At 57.6% G+C, this 27049-nt stretch overlaps 1 protein-coding gene across 3 annotated transcripts; it reads left to right on the forward strand.

Annotated features, from left to right (window-relative positions):
• The first annotated feature begins 679 nt into the window (after positions 1-679).
• On the forward strand, positions 680-26069 carry LOC104338522 (actin-binding protein WASF3-like). 3 transcript variants are annotated; one of them, XM_075435601.1, is made up of 9 exons: positions 680-700; positions 14943-15101; positions 16820-16954; positions 17094-17247; positions 18035-18152; positions 18296-18471; positions 18859-19125; positions 20154-20536; positions 21742-26069. In XM_075435601.1, the coding sequence occupies exons 2-9, from the start codon at positions 14969-14971 to the stop codon at positions 21897-21899; spliced, it is 1524 nt and encodes a 507-aa protein (XP_075291716.1). In that variant the 5' UTR covers positions 680-700; positions 14943-14968; the 3' UTR covers positions 21900-26069. The 3 variants fall into 3 exon arrangements, with proteins under 3 accessions (XP_075291716.1, XP_075291717.1, XP_075291715.1); XM_075435602.1 differs by lacking the exon at positions 680-700 and adding an exon at positions 1294-1315; XM_075435600.1 differs by lacking the exon at positions 680-700 and adding an exon at positions 1658-1755.
• Positions 26070-27049: the final 980 nt, after the last annotated feature.

Here is a 27049-nt window from a genome sequence, read left to right on the forward strand (position 1 = left end):
AAGTTCTCCCTCTCCCCTCAGGTGCCTCGATGGAAGGGGAGAGGGGGAGCAAACACCGTTGCCCCCATCCCAGCTCCTCGCACAGCTGAAAAAACCAGTCTCGCCCGGCTCGCTCTGCCCTCTGGTAGCTGCTGGATTTCCAGCAAGGTGCTATTTCTGCGCGGTGCCTCGCTCTTCTGCGCCGGCCTTGGGCAGGGGCACGGCCAGGGGGGTGAGGAGGGGGTAGGGGGTCACCAGAGCCCACCCTGGCTCCGCCGGCATCCCTGGCGCTACACGGGCAAAGCCGTATGCGAGTCATTCGTGTCCCTCCTTGGCCAGCCTGGAAAATCACCAGGGTTGGAGCATGGGCAGAGCCCGGGCAAGGGGTCTGCACGGGCTGGAGTGGCCTGGGAAGGGCAGAGCCCTGAGGGGGGCCGTTTCTGGCCACCCAGGCTCAGGTTCTGATAGCTCCAGCTGAAGGCTTTGACCTGAAGGCTTGAAGGCAAAGGCTTGGTCTGAGACCAAGCCGTCACCCATGGGCTATGGAGAGAGGGGGGCTCTTCTGGAGGTAGCTGGAGACCTCCAGCCCCACTGCCAGAGACCCCCGAGCGACGAGACGAAGCCCTTGCCAAGCATTCGCCCCGAATGGCACGCTCCAGCACTGGCTCCGGGGCACGGCCGAGGAGAGGACCGAAAATCCGCCGCCGGATTTCATCTTCTGGTAAGGGATTTCATCCGTTGGTAGCGGTGGTGAGGTGGGGGGACAACAAGGGTTCACTCGCTTCTCGGGTTCATCACCCACATGTGGGCCTGCCCGCGAGCCAGCTAGCACGGCGGGGAGACCCGAGGCCATCGCATGGCAGGAGGAGACAGCGGCGATGCCGAAAGTGGGAAAGAAAACGATGAAGAGGAGACGGCGGCAATGCCGAAAGCAGAGAAGAAGGCGACGAGGAGGAGATGGCGGCAATGATGAAAGCAGGGAAGAAGATGACGAAGAGGAGATGGCAGCAATGCCAAAAGCGGGGAAGAAGACAATGAGGAGAAGACAGCGGTGATGCCGAAATCAGGGAAGAAGACAATGGAGAGGAGATGGTGGTGATGCCAAAAGCGGGGAAGAAGATGATGAAGAGGAGACGGCGGCGATGCTGGAAGTGGGGAAGAAGACAATGAGGAGGAGATGGCGGTGATGCCAAAAGCAGGGAGGACGACGAAGAGGAGATGGCAGCGATGCCGAAAGCGGGGAAGAAGGCGACGAGGAGGAGATGGTGGTGATGCCGAAAGCGGGGCAGAAGGTGACGAGGAGGAGATGGTGGTGATGCCGAAAGCGGGGCAGAAGGTGATGGGGAGGAGATGGTGGTGATGCCGAAAGCGGAGCAGAAGGTGACGAGGAGGAGATGGTGGTGATGTTGAAAGCGGGGCAGAAGGCGACGACACGCCAGCTCCCTGGTGCCGGAGCACCCTCCCGGCTCCCCGCTTCGCCAGCCGCAGGATTTCCCACCCGGACGAGCCGAACGCGGAGTTTCTGGCAAATCCAGCCCGCGAACTACGGCGAAGCCCGCGTTAGGCGCTGGGGTCCGGCCGCGGGGTGCGGGGCGGAGCGGGGCGGGGGCGGTGGCGGGGGGGGGCGGAGGCGGTGGCTGGGGGGGGGGGGGGGGGGGCACATGCGCCGTACGCGCACTGCGGAGCGGCGCGGAGAGCCGCCGCAGCCCTGCACAGCCCCGCCGAGAAGGACCCCCCCTCCTTTAAAACCCCAAACCCACCCCCAAAACAGCGGAGGTGAGCGCGGGGGGGATGCGGGAGGGAGGGGGGGGATCGTGTATGTGTCGTGTCCCCCCCCCCCCCCGGTGTGTGAACTTGCATGGGGGGGGACCCCACCGCGGGGTATCGGGGGGGGGGGGGGCGATTCGCAGCGTTTTTATTCGCGTCCCCCGTGGCTTTGCGTCGTTTTGGGGGGGGCTTCCTTGCGTGGAGGGGGGCCCCTCCTCTCGGCATCCTTGTGTGGCGGGGGGGGGTCCGGGCCGCTTTGCATCCTTACATTGGCGGGGGGGGGGGGGTCCGGGCCGCGTTGCATCCTTGCACTAAGAGGGGGGGGTCTCCATCACTTTTGCATCCTTGCTTTGGGGAGGGGGGGGGTCTCCACTGCTTTGCATCCTTGCTTTGGGGGGGGTTTCCACCACTTTGCATCCTTGCATTGGGGGGGGGAGTGTCAGCACTGCTCTGCATCCTTGCACTTGGGGGGGGTCTCCATCACTTTGCGTCCTTGCATGGGGGGGGGGGTGTCCGGGCCTCTTTGCATCCTTGCTTTAGGGAGGGGGGGTTGTCCGAGCTGCTTTGCATCATTGTGGGGGGGCCCCTTGTCACTTTGCACCTCTTCTTTGGGGGGAGGGGGATCCACCACCGTTTTACACCTTTTCGTGGAGGGGTGGGGGTCAGGCTGCTTTGCACTTTTTTATGGGGGGAGGGAAGTGTCCCCAAACCACTCAGCTCATTTGTATCACAGTGCTCAGGGCCTCTTTCCATCCCTGCATTGGGGGGGCATTGCTTTGCACCTTGTATGGAGGAACCCCAGCAGCCTGGGGGGGGGGGGTGTCAGGCCTCTCTGCACCCTTTGCATGGCAGGGGGGTGCAGTCACTTTGCATTCCTGGGGGTACCTGGCTGCTTTGCACCCCTGCATTGGGGAGGGGGGGCATCACTTTACATCCTTGCATCCTGGGGAGGGAGGATCCACCGCCGCTTTCCATTTTTACATCGTTCTGGAGGAGAAGCTGGGCCCACGGTCGCCTACGCAGGGAGAGGCACCTATAGCCAGCGTAGGGCAGGGCTCAGCACCCCCCGGCTGGGGAATGTGGGGGGCACAGGGCACCCCGCAGGCAGGCACACACCCCCCAAGGGCGCAGAGCCTGGGCCTCCACGCTCCGTGATTCAGCTGCTTGCAGGGAGCTTTAATTGTATGGCTTCAAACTCGAGTTCTTGCTGCCTCGCGGTGGTGTCAGCGTGATAAAATACCGATGGATTAAGATGCTTTTTAGCGTAGTTTGTGGCTGCCTAGTCCGCGGCTGCCTGCCATACTGCAGCCGGATGCGCTGCCGGACCCGAGCCGGAGAAGGGGAGCGCAGGACCAGGATGTACAGGCAGTTGGGCAATGGCAGAATTCATAATTCATCTTTGAAACTTCAGCATGCCAAGGCACACCCTTCATTTGCTGTGCCTGGATTTTAGAGAAGTCACTATTCCTTTCTTTTTTTTTAAAAAAAAAAAGGTATTTTGCCAGCATATCTGTGTCTCGGTAGCATCCCCTGTGACAGGTTGGTCGGCTGGTTGGAGCCAGCATCGCTCCGACAGAACTTCGTCTGGCAGCTGGGAGGTTAATGGGCACCGTGCTCGGCTGTCGCAAACGTGGGGCATGCTGAGGGCTCTCGCATGGAACGCCCGTGGTGCAACTTCATCCCCAAATGTCCGCTCCTTTCCCCAGAAGCTGAAGCCCGCTGAGAAAACTCGAGATGAAGCATATTTTGCTTTGAGCTGTCATCTCGCTTGGCCCAGTTCTGAGCCAAAGATGCTCATCCTCCATTTTATGGCGGGTGACAGATCGGCCGCGGATGCCAAGATCTTGACAAGTTACGAACAACAGCCCTCGAGCCAAAAAGTGTGAAAATTAAAAAAAGAAAAAAGGCAAGAATGGTTGTTTTTTTTTGCGGAGCTGCTCATCCCAAAAGCCACCCTCCGAGCTGCGCCCCATGGGCAAGAGCCGCAGCCTTTGGCACGTCTCCAAGCGGAGGGGACACAGCCGGCTCCCAGGCAGGAGCTGGCCCCGCTCCCCCAGGTCCCAGCGGGATTTTTGCGGGGCTGGATGCGTACAGCACCGGGCGAAGCAGCCACGGTCAGCCTGGGAAGACGGCAGGGAACGGCGTTTGAGCTGGCTGGAGGGTGCTGGTCCCGAAGCCAGCGAGCGCTGGGTTTCCAGCGGGACCCTTGGTGCTCACCGAGGGTTCCCCGGGTTTATCAAAGCGCCTTCTATACTGGGGAGAAGAAGGGGGGTTTGTTCAGCAGGCCCCTGCTCGCGCAAACCCGCCAGCCAGCCAGAGAGATCCTTCTGTTAATGAGCTGAGCACAAAAAGGGGAAGAAAATGTCACTGAAGATTTTCCTTTGGTGATAAAGAGCCCATTAAAAACAAACACATGATTCCCGGGCCGGCGGGGATCTTTCCCAGCCGAAACAGAGCCGGGATCTGTGCTGCTGTTCCCACCATGTTGTCCCCTGGCTCCTCCGCTGAAGATCAAGGCCGGCATCGCTGCTCCTGGGAGCCGTGCACGGAGCACAGAACCCCAGAATGGTCAGGGTTGGAGGGGACCTCCGTGGGTCACCCAGCCCAACCCCCTGCCCAAGCAGGGTCACCCACAGCAGGCTGCACAGCACCGCATCCAGGCGGGTCTGGAATATCTCCAGAGAAGGAGACTCCACAGCCTCCCTGGGCAGCCTGGGCCAGGGCTCCATCACCCTCAGAGGGAAGAAGTTCTTCCTCAGGTTCAGACAGAACTTCCATCTGATGCAGCTGAAGGATGCTCACGCGTAGCCTCGTCCACACCTTTCTCGCTTTGGTGTTAGGGTATCAGGGTGCTGTGTTTGCGTGGATGTGGTTCGTACCCAACACAGGGATGAAGCTGAAGGGTGGTGGTGCCGGGGCTGGCAGCAGCTTCTGTGTGGTGGGACGGACCCGATGAAGCTGCCTGCAGCTCTGACCAGCACGGTGAGGGGGACACTGAGGGCTCCCCATTTCTGAGAAACCAGACAGAACCCAAAATCAGCTAAAACCTGAGGAAAACTGTCTGAAAAGCCCACTTGCCAGTTTACAGCGTTTGCTAGTTGCTTACCTGCAAAGAAACATCGTTTAGGTAAAAAACCATGAAGGAGCCTGTTTGCTTTAAGCCCGATACGCAGCAGAAGGGGGTTTTTATACAAACCCCAAGGCAGCGAGGCGGTCGCATTTTTGGCATCCTCCTAAGCAGGCTTTCTGGCGAGGGCTGGTGCTGCGGAGCCTTCAGAGGCGTGAGTGGTTTAGAGGCAATTTAGTCAAGCGCTGTTCCTCGAGCTGAAACGTTTTGCAGGAGAAGGGGAGGGTGGGAATACTGTGGCATTTACTAATAAAACTCTTCAGGAATATTTTTAGCTGCGATTTAACATTATGCTGCACTTTGCCGGGAAGCGTTTGCTCGCTGAAGCCTCCTGGCAGTTGTTAGCGGCGGTGGAGCTGCCTTTGGCCGAGTTAGCGGAGGAGGAGAGCTGCAGAAGGACCGGAGCAGAGATGCAGGCAGCACTCCCAGCCAGGGCAGCCGACGTCCTTTCCCTGCAGGGCACAGGTCACCAGCTCAGACCCAGCCTGGGGAGCGACACAGCTCTGCCCCAGGGCCAGCCAGGCATCCAGCTCCCTCCTCTCTTTGGCTGGAGGGCCTCACCCTTCCCCTGTGGTTGCAGCTCCATTCTTGGCTGACAGCAAATATTCCTCCATGCCACCCAGGATCAGGGCTGAGACCTCTCAACTCATTCCACGTGTGCTGCCAGAGCAGCAGGTCCACAGCTCCGGCTTGCAGCCTCCCCCAAGCCCATACCCTGCAGATGGAGGACCAGAAACAGCATCCCACCTCCTGGGGCTCCTCCATCCCCAAGGATGCGCTGACCTTCTCGCTCTGGATGGGGCTGGGGTGCTTTCCATCACCCCAGACCATTCGTAAAGCCAGACTCCTCCTGGGTGCGGAGACCTCAAGGTAGGGGCAGGCAGTGGCATTGCTTCTCCCATGCCCATCAGCCCCAGTGCAACCATGAGAATTTACTGGCACTGAAGACCTGCCCTCTGCTTTCTTTTAAGCAAGGGGAATGCTCGAGATCCAGCCGGTTTTAATATATTTAATTAACCTTTGGACAACAGCTCCGGAGTGATTATCAGCTTCACACAAAGCCATGACATTTGTCATGCCGGTAGCGTTCACAGTCTTTCGGGCTAGCAGCAAATTAAAAAGTGGTCACAGATGCGTTGTGTAAATTAGAGCAAGGAGTCCTTGTGGTGCAGCTCACGCTCCATTTTGTGCGAGGTACAGCAGCAGATCTGGTCCGGCTCGACTGAGCAGGTTTCTCCACATTGCAAAGAGCCGCCTGCACAGTTTTTGCTGGTTGATTTATTGTTTGTTTTTTTTTTTCCCCCCCAAGACCCCAAAGCTTCAGCCCCTGCAGCCTACAGGCTCTGCTCTCCCTCCTGAAGCCCACATCACGCGTGGGCCCACATCAACCAAGCAGGGAAGAAGACAAGGAGAAGTTGAGGACCACCCGAGCCAGAGGTTGCCCCTCAACCATTAGGTAGCTGCTGGTGGCCCTGTCTGTCCTCTGCAGATTTGTCCTGTTGCTCCTCAAACCCTCCTGCGCTGATTCCCAGCACGCTCTGTTGCCAAGCTCTGCAAATCCACAGCTCAGAAGCCTGGACTCAGCAGCGGGAAAGCCGCCTTTTGCAGCTACCGCTTATTTCTGTCTGCTGAGAAACGTCACGCAGCCCGGGGCTCCTTCCCAGCCCTCTCCTGCACCAGCCACATCCTGCCAAAGTTCCCAGGAGCAGCTCCTTCAGGCACCTGTGAGCCCAGCCAAGTGTCACCTCCTCCTCTTGGCCTTCTCCCCAGCTCGAGTCAGATTTTTTTTTTTTTTTTGCTTTCAATATTTCAGGACTACCCCGTGTCTCCTCCTCCTCCTCCCTCTTGCTGCCGCCACAGCTCTCCCCCACCTCACCATTCCCAGGGTTCCCATGCCAAAACATGGGTCACTATCCTGAACAGGCATTGCAAGGTTCTTCTTTTGATATTTACTATAAATTTTGTCTTTTGTTCCAGGATAATAGATTTCTGATACATCACTTTAGGTTTTTTTGTGCTACTCTGGCTCCTGGCATCCGACCAAAGCTTTTGCTTCCTTGCAAAAGCCTCCGCTTCCTGGCAGCAGCGTCTGGTCCTCGGGGCTCAGCAGCGCCCTGGGGACCCCGATTCGGGTAAGAGCTTTGATTGCAAGGGCCGAGCAAGCAGGCTGCCCCCGAAGCTGGGCCCAGGGCTGCGCTCAGCTGCGGGGGCCGACCCAAGCTCCCAGTCTTTAAGGGTTTGGCATGGCTGTGCTCACTGCACCCACATTGTCCCCAGATCCAAGCTCAGGGTTTGTCTTGGCCATCGGACACACAATGAATTAGGTTTCCCTTGGCTGCCTTGTGCCAGCCGAGCTGCTGCTTCACACGCCGTCCAGCCGTTTGGGTGCTGTGCTTCGGTACCTTCCCGCAAGGTATTGAAGATACCTCCAATGGTTGATTTGAACATGAGGAAGAACTTCTTCCCTCTGAGGGTGAAGGAGCCCTGGCCCAGGCTGCCCAGGGAGGTTGTGGAGTCTCCTTCTCTGGAGATATTCAAGACCCACCTGGACGCGGTGCTGTGCAGCCTGCTCTGGGTGGCCCTGCTTGGGCAGGGGGTTGGACTGGGTGACCCACAGAGGTCCCTTCCAACCCCGACCATTCTGCGATTCCATGATTTGTTTTTGCAAGCCAGCAGTGTGCAACACAGACATCCTTCCCAGCTCTGCTCATCTCTGCCATGACTCTGTTCCCAGTCCAGGCTTCTCCTCCAGGCAGCACCCAGCCATAGAAGGTGAAGCCCAAAATCGCCTTCTGTCCCACCTTGGCCCAGTCACTCGCCTTGGGTGACAGCAGGGGGACTTCTCTCATGCAATATCAGCAGGGCACTGGGGCTGAGACTGCAGGTGTCAGGCACTTACCAAACCAAACATCTGTCCTGGGGTTTAGCCAGTACCTGAGAAACATATTGTCACCCAGCTCAGCCCTCCAGAGCTTGCAGGATCCTCCAGGCCACTTTGGACTCTGTTGCAATAATCCATCTTGGCTTTACGAGTCAGAGCTCCATCCCCTGCCCAGAGGGAGGGGGGGAGCGGGTCTGGGGGCTCAGTGGAGGTGAGGAGACAGTTATGTACATGAAAAACTATTTTAAAGAATGTAAGGGGCAATGGCTGGACACAAAGCTCCATTTTTTGGACCTTCTTACAAAACAAGGTCTGCTTTTCTGCCCCTGACAGACCCCAAGGACTTAAGCTGCCAGATGTGAAGGCCACAGAGATGAAGGATGACATCTGGAAGGGGTCATCTGTGAGCCATCACCTGCAGGTCACACTGCCAGGCTGGTCTGCAGGAACAGGGGGGTTGGCAGTCACAGTCTGGGGCAGCACTTATTCTCCAGCCCTGCTGCGCTCTTCTCCTGCATGGTCTGGGAAAGCAGGGGCAGCTCTTCAGCAGCACTATTCTCCTTCTCTGGAGATATTCAAGACCCACCTGGACACGGACCTGTGCAGCTGGCTCTGGGTGACCCTGCTTCAGCAGGGGGTTGGGCTGGGTGACCCACAGAGGTCCCTGCCAACCCCAACCATTCTGGGATTCCGGGATTCTGCACCATCAGCTGTGGTGTTTGGGGTGCTGCAGTCGATTTGCCGATTGTTCTTTGGAAGAAATCAGCTTCTTAAGGCAGAAGATAAAGCCCTACCTAGTTTTATCACCTCCCCTGCCTGAGCATCTCAGCCGATCTTCCCTCGGGCAGTGGGGAGCTGGACACAGTTCCCTTGCAAGCTCCTTTGCTTGGTTTGGAAAGCAGGTGGGAGGCTGCACCTCTGCCAGCTGATGCCAAGCTGGGGTAGGATGCAGCAAGCATCAGGGTGGATTTGCAGCCGTGGAATGCCAAGGCTCATTGCGGTCTGGAGAGGGCTGCAAGCTGGCCCATGGGTGGTGGGGAACTGGGCTCCATCTCTGGGGGTCCGTGCTGCTGCCCCAGTGAGATGCCAAGGAGGTTTGACAGCTGTAGCATGGAAATGGCAATGTGCTACCGAGGGCAGCAGCTTTGTGCTGTGGAGAAGCAGGCGCTTTCCAGTTACCATCAGCTGTCACCACTGCCTTGCGCCTGCGACACTTCCCAGTGCAGAAAGATGTAGAGTTACCAACTCCTTCAGCAGTTGGGGAGAGAAGACGAGCGATGGGAGAGCCCCAGCCATGTGCCTGTGCCATGACAGCAGCTCCCAGCAAGCCCCTGGCTGGTCCTGCTCCTCCTGCCTTTCACCTCCAGGACATCCTTGCTGAGTTTGTGGCTCCCCCTTCCTCCTCCTGCAGCCCAACACCGGTGTTTTCCCACCAAGGGTTCCTCACTTCGACTCAGGAAACCACAAAGCCTCGGGTTTGATAGGCATGGTGATGATGGGTTGATGGTTGGACTTGATCTTAGAGGTCTTTTCCAAACTTGATGATTCTGTGACTCTAAGCGATACTGGAGTCTGGCTGATGTTCCCAAACCCAGCAGAAGAGACGCCCACCCTACAAACACCCCCCATAGAACTGCAGAGAAACATGAAAGCTCCGTTCACTGCAAGAAAGTTCAGCTGGTGGAGGTTGTGCCTTTGAGTACCTGCGCCCATGCAGCAACCAGCACCCAAAGAAACTGGGACCATGGCATTAGAAATAAAGAAGAGAAGCAAACTGTGCTAAGGGTGGTTGGAAAAGCCCATATAACCACCTAAACCTGAGCAGGGCTTTGAAGATGAAGCATCACCAGGGCTCGCACTGTTATCCCAAAGCGGCTGAAGGGTGGGATCAGAACCACCATGCCGAGCCAGGCAGGGCAGCGCTGCTGGCTGTAGCTGGGGTCTCCACGCAGCCTCAGAGCCATCAGCTGCACCTCCTAACACACTCTCAGCTAGAGAGGGAAGAAAGATCCGAACCCTTAAGGGCTGGCATGTCTCCCGAGCCACAATCAAGGAAGAGGGCAGGAGGGGAAGGGCTCATCCCCACCTAGAAGCCTCCATCACCAGGAAGGCCAGACACACCTATCCCCAGGGAGGATTTTGGGGTCTCCTTTTCACACCCTCCGCACCAGAGCAGGCATTTCGCAGCAGAGCCCAGCCCAGGGCTGCCTGGGCATGGTCAGACATCTTGCACTAAGCCTGGAGTAGCCCACCAAGGTGGAAAACCCTTCCCAATGTCCAACGTGAGCACAGACACTGAGGCCGGACATCCCATCTGCCCTGGATCAAGTCTCCCCCCTGCCAGCAGCCCTGGTGTAACCCCTCCAAGCTGTGCTTTTGCAGCACAAGGATAAGGTCACAGCAGCACACATCAAGCAAGCACTGGAAGCAAGACACTGCCCTTGCTGGGGGGCAGCAGGGCCAGTGGCCACAGAGAGGGGAGTGGGGGAGCCGAGGGTGACCCCAGCACAGGAACTCACCATCACCCCCACCCAGGGCCAGCAAACAGACCCAGAATCCAGTGACCAGGAGCCAAAGGGGCTGAGGACAAAGACAAGGCTGCAACACAGGTCCAACACTTGCCCTGAAGATTCTGCCAAAGCCAGGACTTACCCCTGGTGCCAGCACCCACCCGAGGGACCCACCTGGAGCAGGAGATGCTTGCAGGGATGAGGTCCAGCAGAGCACAGCCAGGAGCAGAAGTGGAAACCAGCAAAACCCTCCAGACCACAACTAGCACCCCCAGCTGAGCTTAAATAACCCCCAGGCCCATGGGTGGGGTGTGGGTCCCAGGTGAGGCCACTCAGGGCCATCAAGGGCTAATCGCCCATGGGAAGACGGCAATTTGACCCTGCAGCTGCCCAGATGGGGCTTTACTGGTTGCATGGTGATGCCCAGCTGGGCTGTACTGAGGGTATCACAGCAGTCGCTGCCGAGCCTGGTGCACACTGTGTCTTAGCGGTGGCCCATGGTGGGGTCCAGTGTGGCCGTATGTATGGAAGAAATCATGAATTGCTCTTGGCCAAACTCTGTCCATGTTCAGGCTTCTCCCCCTTGCACCGGTGAGTCACCCCCACGCCCGCCAGATCCCTGCTCCTGGGAGCCCTTTCCTGAAGGTCTTGAGGACCTGCCACCAAAATCAGCCCCTCGAAGGCTTGGAAATTACCCAAAATAGCACGAGCAGGAGCAGCGGTGGGCATAACTGAGCATGCCTTTGCCTGCAGACTCGGGCATAGCCCATCCCCACCCAAAGTGTTTTGGTCCCCTGAGTTGGGACAGGCCTTGAGATCGTGGGGTTTAGGTCAGAAGTTGGGTTTTCAACCCAGAAGTCGGAGGTTTGGTGCTGCTGGTACATGAGGAATGCTGTTCCAGCAGGTTGAGGTGGCTCTTGGTGCGGGAGGGGGTAGCAGGATTTTCTGAGCCCTGTGTTCACAGAATCACAGAATCCCAGAAGGGCAAGGGTTGGAAGGGACCTCTGTGGGTCACCCAGTCCAACCCCCTGCCGAAGCAGGGTCACCTACAGCAGGCTGCACAGGACCGCGTCCAGGCGGGTCTTGAATATCTCCAGAGAAGGAGACTCCAGAGATGCTCCAGTCCCCTCATCTTTCTTGCAGCTCTCTGCTGGGCTCTCTGAGCAACCTGGTGAAGTGGAAGATGTCCCTGCTCGTGGCAGGGGGTTCGGAACCAGATGATCTTCAAGGTCCCTTCCAACCCTTACCATTCTATGATTCTATGATTCTATGATCTTCCTTGAAGTAGGGAGCCCAGAACTGGACACAGCACTCCAGATGGGGCCTCACCAGGGCAGAGTAGAGGGGGAGGAGAACCTCCCTTGACCTGCTGCCCACACTCCTCTTGATGCACCCCAGGATCCCGTTAGCTTTCTTGGCAGCCAGGGCACACTGCTGCCTCATGGTCAACCTGTCGTCCCCCAGCACTCCCAGTCCCTCTCCACAGAGCTGCTCTCCAGCAGGTCCGCCCCATCCTGTACTGGTGCATGGGTTCCTGTTAGCAGCCGTTAACTGGGGGGGGGTGGTGGTATTGAAAAGCAGCTTCTCCAATGGCTCGGCCAAAGCTGCCCATCCTGGCTGCCCTACCGTAATGTGAGAGCCTGACTCCACCTTGGTTTCTTCTGCGGCAAGTTCCAAGGCTTTCTGGGGGGAGATGAAAGGGATCTTTCTTCTCCAGGGGTGCTCTCCCATGGCGTGATCTCAAACACTGTGACCAGACCGCAGACCCACCTTCTGCCCGTCTTTTCAGATCTCAAATCTTTTTTTTCTTCATTCCCCTCTGGGGTCCCGACGGCGGACGGAGGCACGGGTGGCCTCGATTCCTCCCGGGCCCCCTGCGCGGGGACAAAAAGCCCCGGGTGCCAGTGGCCGTGTCCCAGGCGGGTGCGGAGAATGGCTCTTTGTTCCCTGTTTCTAATTACTGGGCCCAAGCAGCTCGTTAACCGCTCTGCCCCGAGCCCTCACGTCCCTGCAGCCACCGCTCGGGGTAAACCCCTGCGGGGACGTGCAGGGGCTCAGCCTCTGAGCGCGGATTTTGGGGTGACGTGTAAAACCGGATCAAAGCGAGCTTGAGGTGAAGCTGGTGGCACTGCTCATCTCTTGAAGCAGCCCGGGGTGGGCTCAGAGGGTGCCCTGAAAGGGGGGGTCATACGTGGCCAAAGCAGGCGTCCAGCAGCAGATATCCAGAGCTTCCCCTGCAAACTCCATCGCAGTCTAGTGAGGCCTCATCTGGAGCACTCTGTCCAGTGCTGGGCTCCCCAGTTCAAGAAAGATGAGGAGCTGCTGGAGAGAGTCCAGCGGAGGCCTGTGAGGATGATGAGGGGACTGGGCTGGGGTTGGACTGGGTGACCCACAGAGGTCCCTTCCAACCCCGACCATTCTGTGATTCTGTGATTCTGTGAAAAATAACCCGAAGGCAGAAGCCCCTTGGTTTTTTTGGGACCCAGGGGCTTTGGGAAGTGCTGGAGGATGCATGGTTTGCTCCGATCCCAAAGCATCACGCAGGAGGGTTCAGGGCTGGGGTCCTTCCCAGGGCACCGCGATTGCCCTGGGGCAGAGCGGAGCCCAGCCGTTCACCCCCGCTCTTGTACGTACAGATCTGGGAGCACAATCATTCCTTTGGGAAGCTTGATATGAATGATGCTGAAACACGTTTTGGACTCTTTCACGGAGGGAGCTTGCATTTGCATTTGAAAACTGCTGAGGAGCTGGTGGTGCTGGGGGGGGGGGGGGGGGCTGTCAATGGGAAACTGTTCCATCTAACGCGGGCGGGGCCAAAAAATGTCAGCTCTGCAGATTTCTGGCTCCGCTCGTGGTCAGAATTGCTGGCTGTGTTGTCGGTGCCCCCCTCCCAGCTATCGGTGGCTCTGCTCAGAAGCTGCTTTTCCTGCGCTGCGGGTGGATGGGGGTGCCTGGGGTGTGAAACGGGGGGAATTCCGCTCGCTGCGTTCAGGAGCTGGGAAGGCTGTTCGTGTGCCTGGGTCCTTGTGAGCCCGGGATCCAATCTGCGGCAATTTCCATGCTAAAGCCATCAGTTTGCACCGGGAGCGGAGCTGAGGCCCGATGCGCTCGTGGCACGTAAGACCTCCTTGTGCAAGCCTGCGAGGCCACTGCCCGCTTCGTGCCTATCCGTGTCCCCGTCCCAGGCCGCAGCACCCCAGGAGACACCACCATGGTCACAGAATCACAGAGTCACAGAATGGTCGGGGCTGGCAGGGACCTCTGTGGGTCACCCAGCCCAACCCCCTGCCCAAGCAGGGTCACCCAGAGCAGGCTGCACAGCACCGCGTCCAGGTGGGTCTGGAATATCTCCAGAGAAGGAGACTCCACAGCCTCCCTGGGCAGCCTGGGCCAGGGCTCCGTCACCCTCAGAGGGAAGAAGTTCTTCCTCAGGTTCAGCTGGAGCTTCCTCTGCTTCAGTTTGTGCCCATTGCCCCTTGTCCTGTCGCTGGGCACCACTGGAAAGAGTCTGGCCCCATCCTCCTGACCCCCACCCTGCAGATATTTGTAGGCATTTCTAAGGTCCCCTCTCAGCCTTCTCTTCTCCACACTGAACAAACCCAGCTCCCTCAGCCTCTCCTCGTAGGAGAGATGCTCCAGTCCCCTCATCATCCTCGTAGCCCTCCACTGGACTCTCTCCAGTAGCTCCTCCTCTTTCTTGAACTGGGGAGCCCAGAACTGGACACAGCACTCCAGATGAGGACTCACCAGGGCAGAGTAGAGGGGCAGGAGAACCTCCCTCGACCTGCTGGCCACACTCCTCTTGATGCACCCCAGGATCCCATTGGCCTTCTTGGCAGCCAGGGCTGGCTCATGGTCAACCTGTCGTCCACCAGGACACCCAGGTCTCTCTCCACAGAGCTGCTCTCCAGCAGGTCCACCCCAAGCCTGTACTGGTGCATGGGTTAATAAATATTCCTTTTTTTCCTCCTTTTTTCAGCCTATTTTATGCCCTTTATGTCAGCGGGGTAACCTGCCGCCGGCACCCCTCACCCCACTGTTCCCGTCCTTTTTCCTTCCCAGCTCCCACGGGTGCTCTCCCTGGAGATGAGCCCCTTGGGTGCGGGGCATCTCCCTACATCTCCTTCAGCCCTGTGGAAAATCACCCACCCCCGGTTCTGGCAGGGACGGTAGCGGAGCGGGGGGCACGCGGGGATGCTGCGGAGAGCGGGGACGAGCTGACCGCGGCAGCGCGCGCAGGGAAAACCCCGGAGAGCTTTGCGCCAAGCTGGAAATAACGGCATCATGAGCGCTTGGGGGCTTCTGGCCACTGTTTGGGTCTGGCGAGGGTTTTCGGGGCTGCAGCGTGTAGGGGTTTTGCTCCTGGTTTGGGCACCGCTCCGGGAAGGCGAGCGGGAAAGGGGTCCCCGGGCATGGCAGCTTGTCAGCAGAGCATGAGGATGAGGAGGGGGCCGCAGCGTGGTCCTCGCCCCTGGCCTGGTGCTGCGCTCAGCAGCACCCGGAGGTTTGCGTCCACGCGGCAGCTCCTGCATGGCAAAGCCCTGCTGCCGCCGCGGGAGCTGCGTCCGCCGTGTCCCGGTGTGGAAAGGATGAGTCCCCTGCGCAGAGAGCAGGGGGGGGGAGAAAAAAAATAGGCAAAAACTGTGTATTTTCTTCTTTTTCTTTCTCCTTTACCCAGGAGAGGTGTGAGGGCTCGCCGGCAGCATGCCGCTGGTGAAGAGGAATATCGAGCCGCGGCACCTGTGCCGGGGGGCTCTTCCCGAGGGGGTGACGAGCGAGCTGGAGTGTGTCACCAACAGCACGCTGGCTGCCATCATCAAGCAGCTGGGCAGCCTCAGTAAGTCACAGCGCAGCTGCCCCGGCGTGGGCCAGGGTAGGGGGATGCTGGTGGGATGCTGGTTGGATGCCAGTGGGATGCTGGTGGGATGCCGGTCAGATGCCGGAGGGATGCTGGTGGGATGCCAGTGGGATGCTGGTGGGATGCCAGGGGGATGCCGGTGGGATGCCAGTGGGAGGCTGGTGGGATGCCGGTGGGATACTGGTGGGATGCCAGTGGGATGCTGGTGGGATGCCGGACGGATGCCAGTGGGGTGCTGGTGGGATGCCGGTGGGATGCCAGTGGGGTGCTGGTGGGATGCCAGTGGGATGCCAGTGGGACGCTGGTGGGATGCCAGTGGGATGCCAGTGGTCGCTTGCTCCGGTTCCAGTCACGGAGAAACAGGGGCTACGTGAGAGCCACGTGGGCTGCAGCCACTCCTAATTCCATGGGAATTATCCAGCTAATAAAAAAAAAGGGAGGGGTGCTCAGGGCCAAGCTCAAAGTGGGGACTTGGTGACATTTTTGAGACCTGTTTTCCTCCCGTAGCTGGTCTGCACGGTGGGGCACGGAAAGCCTTCGCGAGCCCCTTGCTTCTCAACTTGGCCAGAAACAGGAAGGTCGGGCAAAGATGAAAAAAAACCCGACCTGTTCTTTTTAGTCTTAGAGCTTTATGTGGAAGAGAGGTCTATATGAAAGGTCTAAATCCTCGGCTGTCTTCCTACCTGGGGACTGAGTTCAGCAGAAAAGGGGAGGATGAGAGCATTGCACACGCCAGCGTGAAGGTTTAATGGGGGCAACCTGTTTCACTGCTGAATATCGAATTAAAATAGAGAGAGAAGCACGGGCTCTTCAGAGCTCCCCCTCTTTTTTACCTCTCCAGAACCAGATTCTTCTCTAAATTACTCCCAGAAAAAAACAAAACAAAACAAAACTGTCTTTAGGGAGCTGCTGGAAGCAGCCGGTGTGAGCAGCACCCACGGGTGCTCAGCCCATGGCTGCCTCAGCCAGGGGAAAAAGAAATCAAATACAAATGGCCGAGCCGGGTGAGAAGCCGAGCAGATATCAAAAGTGCCTTGATCTCGGGAGCCGTTTGGTACGTGGGGTTGGAGGAAACCCTGAGGAGCTGGGGTGCTGAGACGGGATGGGTGCTGGGGCGGGATGGGTGCTGTAGCCAGCGATGCTCTGCCAGGCACTGCGCTCAGACCTGTGATAATAATAAATAATGAAGAGCTAAGCACGGCGATGCGCTGCAGGAAAAGAACTGCGAAAGTGAAACAAATTGTGGCTTCTCCCTGGTGCAGCGCTCTCCCCGCTGCCCCGTTCTCAATTTTCCACCTTCGGGGCTGGGTTCCCACAGATCATGGTGCACGATGGTGGTTTTTTGGCTGCGTCTGCTCCCAGTAAGACCCAAAAGCTTTTGGGGCACAGCCTGCCATGGTTCAGTGCCTCCCGCGGGTACCACTCTCACGGAAAAGGATGCTCAGAGGACGGGGCAGGAGAAGGGTGGATGGTTTGTGCTCCCCTCCTTTTGTGCCAGGTCGGGGGGAGGATGAGGCTCAGCTTCCAAAAAACCAGTGGTTGAGGGGAGAGGATGAGGGTCAGCTCCCAGAAACCCAATGGTTGGGGCGAGAGTCCCACAGAGCCGGCGGGGAGACGTGCGGTCTGGGCGAGGGGCTGGGAGAGGGCTGCCTGCCTGCCACCCTTGCCCGTGACGGGCACGCGTTGTCCTCTGCCAGGCAGGCACGCGGAGGACATCTTCGGTGAGCTGTTCAATGAAGCAAACAGCTTCTACATGCGGATGAACTCGCTGCAGGAGAGGGTGGACCTGCTGGTCATCAAGGTGACACAGCTGGACTCCACCGTGGAGGAAGGTGAGGACCTGGGGGTATTTTGGGGTGACGGCTGGGTGCAAGCGGGTGGGAGACACATGCCTGGGGCCGGACCACCAACCGTTCCCGGTTTGGCGTGCTGAGGTCACCCCTACATCCCGTTTTCTTCCCGCACCCCCAGTTTCGCTGCAGGACATCAACATGCGGAAAGCCTTCAAGAGCTCCACGGTGCAGAACCAGCAGGTCGTGTCTCGCAACTCCATCCCCAACCCCGTGATGGAGATGTACCAGCGCTGTGACAAGCCTCCGCCACTCAACATCCTCACACCCTACAGGTAGGGTGGCTGGCGCGTCGCTCCTTGGTGGGACCAAGGGGGTCTGGGGGGGGGTCCCGGGGGGCCCTTTCCAGGAGGGACATCGGAGGTGCACCCCATTTGCTGCTTGGTGGGGGCTGAGAGGCTGTTTTCTCTGGTTGCTGTGCTACTGTCCCCATTGCTAGGTTGCTTGGGACGAGTGACCCTACGCTGGGGTACTGCAGGTAGCGATCGCTGTGTTGGACATATTCATGGTGGGGCAACAGCTTATGGCCGTGATCGTACCAAACCCCCCTCTGTGGGGGAAGGAGGGTCATCTGTTGCTGATCATAGAATGAGAGAATCACATAACTGGTTGTGATTAAAAAGGTTGGAAAGGGGACCATAAAAGGTTGGAAGGGACCTTACAGATCATCTCATTCCAAACCCCTGCCGTGGGCAGGGACGACCCCTTCCAACAGACCAGGTTGCTCAAAGCCCCGTCCAACCTGGCCTTGAACACTTGCAGGGATGGGGCATCCACAGCTTCTCTGGGCAACCTGGGCCAGGGCCTCACCACCCTCATCGTAAAGAACTTCTTTCTTAAATCTAATCTAAATCTCCCCTCTTTCAGTTTAAAGCCATCACCCCTTGTCCTATCACCCTTATAAACAGCCCCTCTCCAGCTTTCTTGCAGGCCCCTCCAGGCACTGGCAGCTGCTCTAAGGTCTCCCTAGAGCCTTCTCTTCTCCAGGCTGAACAGCCCCAGCTCTCCCAGCCTTTCCTCGTAGGAAATATAACCCCCTTTCCTCCCTCCCCAATCGCCCAGGGATGACAAAAAGGATGGCCTCAAGTTCTACACCGACCCCTCCTACTTCTTCAACTTATGGAAGGAGAAAATGTTGCAGGCGACGGAAGATAAGAGGAAGGAGAAGCGCAGGCAGAAGGTAACGGGCAGGCGGGGGACACCGGGTGTTCCCCCCCGTTGTGGTGGGTGCATCTCATGGGGCTGGGCGATGCTCCCTGGGTACCACTCGTGGTCCGGAGGAGCCGGGCTGGAGATGGAGCCACGGCTTGTCTGTGCCCGCAGGAACAGCGGCTGGTGGAGGACTCCACCCGGGAGGTGAAGAAAGTGAGGAAAGCCCGCAACCGGCGCCTGGAGTGGAACATGATGGCGTATGATAAAGAGTTCCGACCCGATAACAGGTTCTCACCATCCCCCTATCACATGGCGTCATCGGAAGGATCACTGTCCCCAGATAATAGGCAGGTTTCACCTACTACGCGTTTAGCTCACCGGCTCCTCTTCGCTTTTCTCTTCTTCTCCGTCTCTGGGGGGGACCTGCTGCCCGCAGTGGGGTCGGGGTGGTAAGCCGTGAACCCGTGGTAGCTTCCTGGGCAGCTGGTGGCCCCGGGGTCGCATCCTGGACCTCGGGAGCAGCCTTGGTGTTGGGATAAAGTCGGAGCGCTTTCCACTTAGCAGGTAAGGGAAGGGACTGGTTCGGCTGTGTCGGTGCCCTCCTCCCCTCCGCTTTCTTGGACAGCTGTGTTTTTGTGGCCATTTTGTGTTTTGTTGTCTCAACCCCAAAATACCCCCAAAACCCACGTCCCCCCCTCCCAGGAGTACGACCGTTGGGTTTTCCTGTGCCGTAGATCTTACGCGTCGGACGCGGCTGACCACTCGTACCCCGCAAGCCCCAACCACCCCGCGCAGCTGCTGGCCCCAGCGTCCCACCTCACCCCGGCGGAGCACAAGGAGGGGGTGCTGGCGGCCGCCCCCCCCCAGGAGCACGTCTACCGCCCGGTGCCGGCACCCGGCAGCCGGCAGAACAGCCTCAACCGCCTCCAGCAGCCCCACGTGCCGCAGCCCCCTGAGGCTATCCTCAACGGGCCGAGACCTCACTTGGTCAAGGATTACGGGTAGGGCTTCAGCCTGCCTCTACTCTCCCGGCGGAGGGGGCAGGGGGGCTTGGGGGGGGGGGGGCTGACCCCCCATTTCTGGCCTGAGGTAGCAGGGAGAGAGCCTTCCTCTGTGGCCGCCGTGGTCTGGTGAGACCCGAGGCCAAATCAGTCGCGAGCACTTTTGGGGTGACCTCGTCCCAGAGAAGGGGGCAGGGTGGATGGAGGGGACCGTTTTCCCCTGCGGTGTTGGCTGCCTTCAACAGAATCACAGAATACCAGAATGGTCGGGGTTGGAAGGGACCTCTGTGGGTCACCCAGCCCAACCCCCTGCCCAAGCAGGGTCACCCACAGCAGGCTGCACAGCACCGCGTCCAGGCGGGGCTGGAATATCTCCAGAGAAGGAGACTCCACAGCCTCCCTGGGCAGCCTGGGCCAGGGCTCCGTCACCCTCAGAGGGAAGAAGTTCTTCCTCGAGTTCAGCTGGAGCTTCCTCTGCTTCAGTTAGTGCCCGTTGCCCCTTGTCCTGTCGCTGGGCACCACTGAACAGAGTCTGGCCCCGTCCTCCTGACCCCCACCCTGCAGATATTTATAGGCATTGCTAAGGTCCCCTCTCAGTCTTCTCTTCTCCAGGCTGAACAAGCCCAGCTCCCTCAGCCTTTCCTCATGTTAGAGATGCTCCAGTCCCCTCCTCATCCTCGTAGCCCTACTGTGGACTCTCTCCAGTAGCTCCTCATCTTTCTTGAACCGGGGAGCCCAGAACTGGACACAGCACTGCAGATGGGGCCTCACTAGGGCAGTGTAGAGGGGAAGGAGAACCTCCCTCAACCTGCTGGCCACACTACCTACTTCCCACCACCTCATGCCCCATAGCCCATCGCGCTGGCAGAGCCCCCACCTCCATGGGGACAGAGCTTACATGGGGGTCCAGAGCAAACCAAGCCACAGCTCAGCCGGTCGGTGCCTGGGATGGATGGTGGGACCCCAGGATGGGTGGTGGGTGCTGTCGTTCCTCGTACCGCTGACACGGCTTTGCCCTCCCGTTGCAGCCCGCAGCCGGTGCCGATGGCGGAGTACTTCGTGCCGCCCGCCCCGCCGCCCCCGCCGCCCATCATCCCCTCGGCGCAGACCGCCTTCGACAGCCCCATCTCGGCTCCCCCCGCGCTGGCCCCTGGCTCGGCTGTCCCCCCATCGTACGCACCCTCGCCACCCCCCGCACCCCCCGGCCCCTACTCCGCTTCCCCACCGCAGGCCGGCCCCATGGGACCCCCCGTGGCACCCCCGCCACCGCCGCCGGGGCCCCCCGCTGTCACCGCCTCGCCGGCACACTCGGCATCGCCGCCAGCCCCCGCCGTCGAGCCCCGGAAGCCGCCGATCCCGCTGATGCCCATGAGCGATGCCCGCAGTGACCTGCTGGCAGCCATCCGCAGGGGTGAGCGGAGGGGGTGGCAGCAGCAGGAAGGGGGTCGGAGGGGGAGATGGGTCCCCAACGCTGCCGCAGTCGTGGCAAAATACCTCTTGGTGTAGAGTTGGGTGGCACTGGCTTCGTTATGTGGAAGACGAGCCTTGGGTGGCCAGGTGATGCGTGAAGATGGTGGCACCCAGGTGGGACTGGGGAGGGAAAGAAACGCAGTGCAGGGGATTAGAGGGAGGTGGGGAAACCCATGATAGAACAATGGAATAATTAAGGTTGGAAAAGACCTCTAAGATCATCAAGTCCAACCATCAACCCATCGCCACCGTGCCTGCTAAACCGTGTCCCAAAGTGCCACATCTACACATGTTTTGAACCCCTCCAGGGATGGGGACTCCCCCACTGCCCTGGGCAGCCTGGTCCAATGCCTGACCACTCTTTCAGTACAGAAACTTTTCCCAATATCCAATCTGAACCTTCCCTGATGCAACTTGAGGCCATTGCCTCTCATCTTGTCACTAGTTACTTGGGACAAGAGACCAACCCCACCTGACTAGAACCTCCCTTCAGGTAGTTGTAGAGAGCGACAGGTGGGATGGAGACCCATAGGGATGACTGACAGCTCTTGTGCACGTGGCCTCCTTCCAGGCTGTATCGGATCATAGAATCATCGTATCACAGAAAGGTTTGGGTTGAAGGGGACCTTCTGGGCCATCTAGGCCAACCACCCCCCCGCCATGAGCAGGGACATCTTCAACTCGATCAGGTCGCTCAGAGCCCCGTCCAGCCTGACCTTGAACACTTCCAGGAATGGGGCATCGACCACCTCTGGGCAACCTGGGTCAGTGCCTCACCACCCTCAGTGTAAATTCCGTCGTTGTAAAATTGTGTTGGAGCGCAGATGATGTGCTCCGAGGCTTCTCCCATTTCCCCTTTCTGCAGATCTTCAGGTCGAAAGGCAGATTTAACCTTCAAGAAGGTTCAGCCTCTTCAGGTCGAGTGGAAGCAGAGGAGGAGCTTTACTCTATTATCTATAGCTTTGTAATCGCATGCATTGCATGATTATCTCATATAGCTTTATAATCGCCCGCAGCCTTCTGCAAGGGACCTGCAGGCATCTCGTTTCAGCCAACACTTTAAACTGGGGGGATGCCGTGCATTGTGTGCACCCATGGGTGCTGGGTACGTTGCCCCTAAAGCCTTCCCCCTCTTCCCTACCTCAGGAATCCAACTCCGGAAAGTCCAGGAGCAATGGGAACAAGAGGCCAAAAAAGAGCCCGTGGGCAACGACGTGGCGACGATCCTGTCCCGCCGGATCGCGGTGGAGTACAGCGAGTCCGACGACGACTCCGAGCTGGACGATAACGAGTGGTCGGACTGAGGGGCCCCGGGGCTGGGCTGGCGCGGAGCTCCCCGGCTCCGTACCAGGTGTGTATAGGCGCCTTCCCCAACCCTCGACGCCAACAAGCACGGGCAGCCCCGCTCGTTCAGGAGCTTTGCTTTTACACCATGTTGAAAACCCTTCAGGCAGCAGCAGCGCTGGTAGGATACACCTCGGAGGCAGTGAGACCAGAAATTAGCAGCACCTTCACATTTAATGACTTCGAAAATGCTCTGAAGGTTAAAGAGGATTACTCCAGATTTACACCTGGAGCAAGACCAGAGACCGGCCCTGAGCATGCTTTGCTAGAGAAGGGAAAACCCAGAGGCAGTAGCGCTTTTTCAGCTCGGTGTTAAATGCGTTAACGAGAAGCTCCTGGAGAAGAAGCTTGACTGCACGGCTGGTGTCACCATGGGCACGCAAGGATGGCCGTGCACCGGGTGTGGGGATGTTCTGCTGCCTGCATTTGTAGGATCGGGCAGCTCCAAGGGCTGCGTGTGGGCAGGAGCCTCCTTCCCCAGGAAGCGTTGCACCACGTCTTTGTGACATTTGAGTAGGGATGGTCACCATCGTGCTGGTGCTCCTTGGAGAAGACCAAGGCGTTGGTGACCTGAGCCTGTTTCCATCCTTAGGACCAGTTTTCTGGGAGAAACTGGCAGTTGAGTCGGGATGGTCACCATCATGCTGGTGCTCCTTGGAGAAGACCGAGGTGTTGGTGACCTGAGCCTGTTTCCATCCTTAGGACCAGTTTTCTGGGAGAAAAGCGTGAAGGCAAGGGGGAGCACAGTGCCTGTCCGGGCTTTGAGAGGTGCGATGTGTGCTGTCCTCGGGGAACAGAGATGGCCAGGGAGCTTCCCCAAGCCCAGCTCTCCTTGGCCTTAGGGCGATACTGTTTCAGTGTTATTTCAAAAAAAAAAAATTAGACAAAATGCTGCTTTTAGGTAAACTCTCAACTTGCACCGTGCAGCCCCACAAACTGCACCCGTACAATTGAGATCGACTTGGATCCAGGCACTAATCCCCTGCCCCGTCCCTCACCCCAGAGGTAGGCACTGATGGGGGAGCCGCGAGACCCCACCACGGTGCTGAAAATACCAGTTTGCTCATCAAAATAGAGCGTGACTCATTGAAGGCTGCGGAGGGAGGAGGCACGGGAAGGCGGAGCGAAGGGGTGGGGAATACTGAAAATATCAGAGTCAGGAGTGAGAGCCTGCCGAGAGCTGGGAGAGGTTTGCCACCAGCAGAACGTGGGCCAAGACCAGCCATGGACTTGCCTGACACAGTGTCCCGAGGTCCTCTCGTGCGTTCCCAAGTACCATGAGTCCCTGAATAGGGGAAAACTGAGTCCCCACCTTGCATCTCTTCTGGGGAGAAGCTGGGCTCTGAGCCCACCTCCCCCAGTAGCCACGTACGTGGTGGCTACAAAAGTAGTGTTTTGACTATCTATGAGTGCCCAGACCTGTGAAGAAGGTGGGAGGTTATGGCTGGGACTCAGAAGGCTCAAAGGCTGATGCTTAAATTCACCCTGAGAAATGCTGATGCTGAACGATGCCCCAGGTATCTGCTCGTTTTCCTGCCCGTGAGAAGCCCTTCATGGCAAGATGCCATGAACCCCCCTGCCCAGCTGCTGAGAAGTATCCTCAGGAGCCCCGCTGCCTCTTGACCAGTTCAAAACGGTCTCTTGTCCCTTGGAGGTGACACCCCCTGCATCTGGGGTGCTTGAACGGAGGAGCAGCGTGGATGTGGGAGAGGGCAGGGGTGGCTGGGGACAGGTTGGGCAGAAGGGTTGCCCTGCCACAGGCCATGTCCCTGGATTTGGCTCCCCACTTTCCTTAGGGAAAGCTCCCCTTGCCTTCAGCAGGGCTGACTGTCAGAGCAGGAACTGCAAGTAAAATCCTTGGATTTAACCCCAGAATTCCCCATCTGGGCAGCACTGATGCTGTTTAAGCTGCTCAGGTGCTCATCCAGGGCAGGGAAGACCCAGCAGTATGAGATTAGCTGTGTGGATCCTTCCAGTTCCCACATCAGCTTCCCGGGAGGCTCTGTGCCCCCCATTTTACCGAGCTCCTGCCGTGGGTGGGCAAGAAGCAGCAGAGCAATAGGACACGTGGCATAGCTCATCTGCAGCACCTAAGGAATCAGGATTGACCGAAGGAGGCAGGGAGACATGGTGTCCTGCAGGTGACCAGGAAATTCCCAATGCTCAGTGGTCATCAAGAGCTCTCATTTCTGATGACAGCCCTCCGAAATGCAGAGAACCAGCTGCCAAGGTTTTGGCCAAAGCCTGGCATCTCTGCCCGGGCAGCGAGCTCCTGCAATGGGCTTTCCTTGGCAAGGCAGCTGGGGTTTGACCTGGAGCAAGTTCAGAAGAAAGCCTTGTAAAAATTCAGAGTAACATTTAAGAGTTACCTGATAGTATTTATTGTGGAGTGTTGTTAATATGGATGCAATCATGATACTGTGTGTATGTGAAGAGAAATTTGATTTATGTGGATAATTTATAGAGAGTAATAACACTTTGTGAGAGAGAGACGAGCAGAGGGCTGTCAGAGCTGACCTGCTGCGGTGGTCAAAGGGCTGCAGAGTTGGCTGTGGGGACCCAGGTGGGACTCAGGGACAGCCGTGGAGTCCCACCGGCACATGAAGGCAGGGAAGGGGCTCCGGCTCATCCCCTGGGTCTGTGACTGTCCCAGTTCCAGAAAGCTGAGCTGATCCTGGTGGGAACTGGAGAGGAGCCAAGAGCCCCTAGAAGACTGGGTCCCTGCTTTTCATGCACTGGTTGCTTTGTGTGTCACACAGAACTCTGATAATTTTTGTAGGACTCCATTGGTGTGTCAGGATTGTCCCTGTAGACCCCGCTTCCTTGTCATGTCACAGCAACTTTGCTATGCTTGGGATTGGCAGCAGTCAGCCAACCCGTGCTGCTATCAGGGTCAACGCCATTGCATGGGAAAGCGCTCGACAATCACGGAGCTCAGGCCTTGCCTGCCCACAGGTCACATCCGCAGAGTGGATGCACAGCTGGGAGCCTCAGGGTTGTGGGGGGCAAGGCTCACCCTTGTTTCCTCATACTTTTACACCCTTACACCATCCTCTCCTCCTCAGGCATCCCAGCACACCCTCACCATTTGTGTTCTGCTTAAGGAAATTCCCAGCCCCTGACATCATGAGCCCATTTCACATGCTTAACTCCAAAGCAAGTCAGCAGGACCATAACTTCCTGGCATTGCCCATTGCTTGAAGACATCACAATGCAGCTCTTCCAGGGATCTGAATTGCCTTGGCTCCACTGAAGCTGACTTGATACCAGGGATAGGGCTGATCCATGGGTAGCATCTCCCCAGCGAGATGTCTATATCGGAGCTCGTTGCTCAGGTTTCTCATGTAGCTGGTGGAGAAGTAACCTGTGTAGTCAACACTGGCTGTAGATGTCCATTTCTGGTCCGATTGTGGTGCGTCTTGCTCTTCCCAACTCTCTTGTGGCAGCACTATGAGGCAGGCAAGCACATGATGGCACCAAGAGCCCCAGTCTCATGGCCACTCTGCTGGCAGGCCAACATCCTCAGTGCCTTTGCTCGAGGGACTCAGCCACATTTTGAGGATGACCATCTTTATTTTAGGTGCATTCATCTATTTTTTACCCAGGTGACCTATGAAATCCAGCACAAGTGATACCAGCTGCTTGGTTGGTCTGGGTTAGCTCGGCTGGAGTTGGTTGAGCCATGCTAATTAACACTGGCTGTCTGACCCGTATGCTGTGCACTCAGTGTTTTGTACATATGTGCCTATTTCTGTATACTCTTCCAAAAGTAGGCCATGCTGCGTTACACAACCTGAAACGCTCAAATCCCCATGCAGGCTGATGTAAAAGTGAATATTTAAATATTTTATCTAGCTTGGCAACCATTAAAAATACAATTCAGGTCACAGATGACTGAATTTCTCCTCTCTCAAGTGTGCCAGAAGTGGGCTGAGGAGATTGTCCTGCACCTTAAGGTATCACGTTCCATGTTAAAATACAGCAGCGACATTTCATTGCCAACAGATAATCACAGAGTGCCAAACATTTAATAAGTCCAACCGATCTCCTGAGAGTTCCTCTTTCCATTTTATCCGCTTTCTCCTATTTGCCAGTTTATGGGCATAGACTAAAAATAATAAATAAGACTGCCAACAAGAGGAAGTATATTCTGTGTGCGTACAAAGGAATTGGGCCAGAGTCAGTGAAAGAGTAAATAAATCAATTTGATTCTGCTTAGAGGTATTAATGGAAGGCTATAGTCCTTGAGGTCCATCAGGAGCCTCTTAGACATGTCCGATTTATCTGAAAAAGGACATTATGGGGGCCACTGTGCCCACAGTACACCAGTCATTGCCTGCGAGGGCTACATCAGGTGTGAAGTCTGGTCTTGCTCAAGTTTCATGAAGGTTGGTGGAAGTCTAGCAGTGTTCGAGTTCTGGCATTGCACCTTCTGCGTCTCCTTGATTTTGAATGAGCATTAGAGCTAGCTGTTGATGTTGGTGGATCTTAGAGGACCAGCGTCCTGAAGAAAGGAGGAGGGATTGGGTAGTTTCTAACACACAGGGCAGAGACCTTGACAGAGCACTGGCCCAGGCTGCCCAGGGAGGTGGTGGAGTCCCCTTCTCTGGAGATATTCAACACCCGCCTGGACAAAGTCCTGTGCAGCCAGCTATAGGTGACCCTGCTTTGGCAGGGGGGTTGGACTAGATGACCCACAGAGGTCCCTTCCAACCCCAAACATTCTGTGATTCTGTGAGACCTAGGGAGGAGCGAGCATCACATCCTACAAGAGCTCTTGCTTTTGTGGCTAGTTTATCCTGGGAAGGTTTTATTCTGGTGACAAACGTAAGGCTGAACACAGCTTCTCCAAAGAGCTCCCTTCATGTAAGAGCCCTCAAATTTCCTCCCAGCAATTTTTTCCATCTCTTTCCGCCTTTCAAGACAACCAACAGCCTGAACAGAAGCTCTGCAGACTCCTGCAGGAGCTGAGCCTGAATTAACACCTCAGCTTTAATGAGAAATGGAAGTTTAGCTTGGAGGGAGGCAGGTTGTAGCGCTGGAGGTAGTATTTTGGAGGGTGCTTTCCAAAGGGTGCATGGCCAGGAGGAGCACCGTGCCATTTCCTTGT

Source organism: Opisthocomus hoazin, chromosome 14, assembly GCF_030867145.1.
Source record: "Opisthocomus hoazin isolate bOpiHoa1 chromosome 14, bOpiHoa1.hap1, whole genome shotgun sequence".
In the NCBI taxonomy this organism is placed as follows: Eukaryota; Metazoa; Chordata; class Aves; order Opisthocomiformes; family Opisthocomidae; genus Opisthocomus; species Opisthocomus hoazin.

Excerpts from the sequence above, each read along its gene's own strand:
- LOC104338522 (XM_075435601.1), top strand. The coding sequence starts at position 14,969 with ATGCCGCTGGTGAAGAGGAATATCGAGCCGCGGCACCTGTGCCGGGGG. Across the intron at positions 17,248-18,034 it reads AACATCCTCACACCCTACAG|GGATGACAAAAAGGATGGCC; the intron begins GTAGGGTGGCTG and ends CCAATCGCCCAG. Across the intron at positions 18,153-18,295 it reads AGGAGAAGCGCAGGCAGAAG|GAACAGCGGCTGGTGGAGGA; the intron begins GTAACGGGCAGG and ends CTGTGCCCGCAG.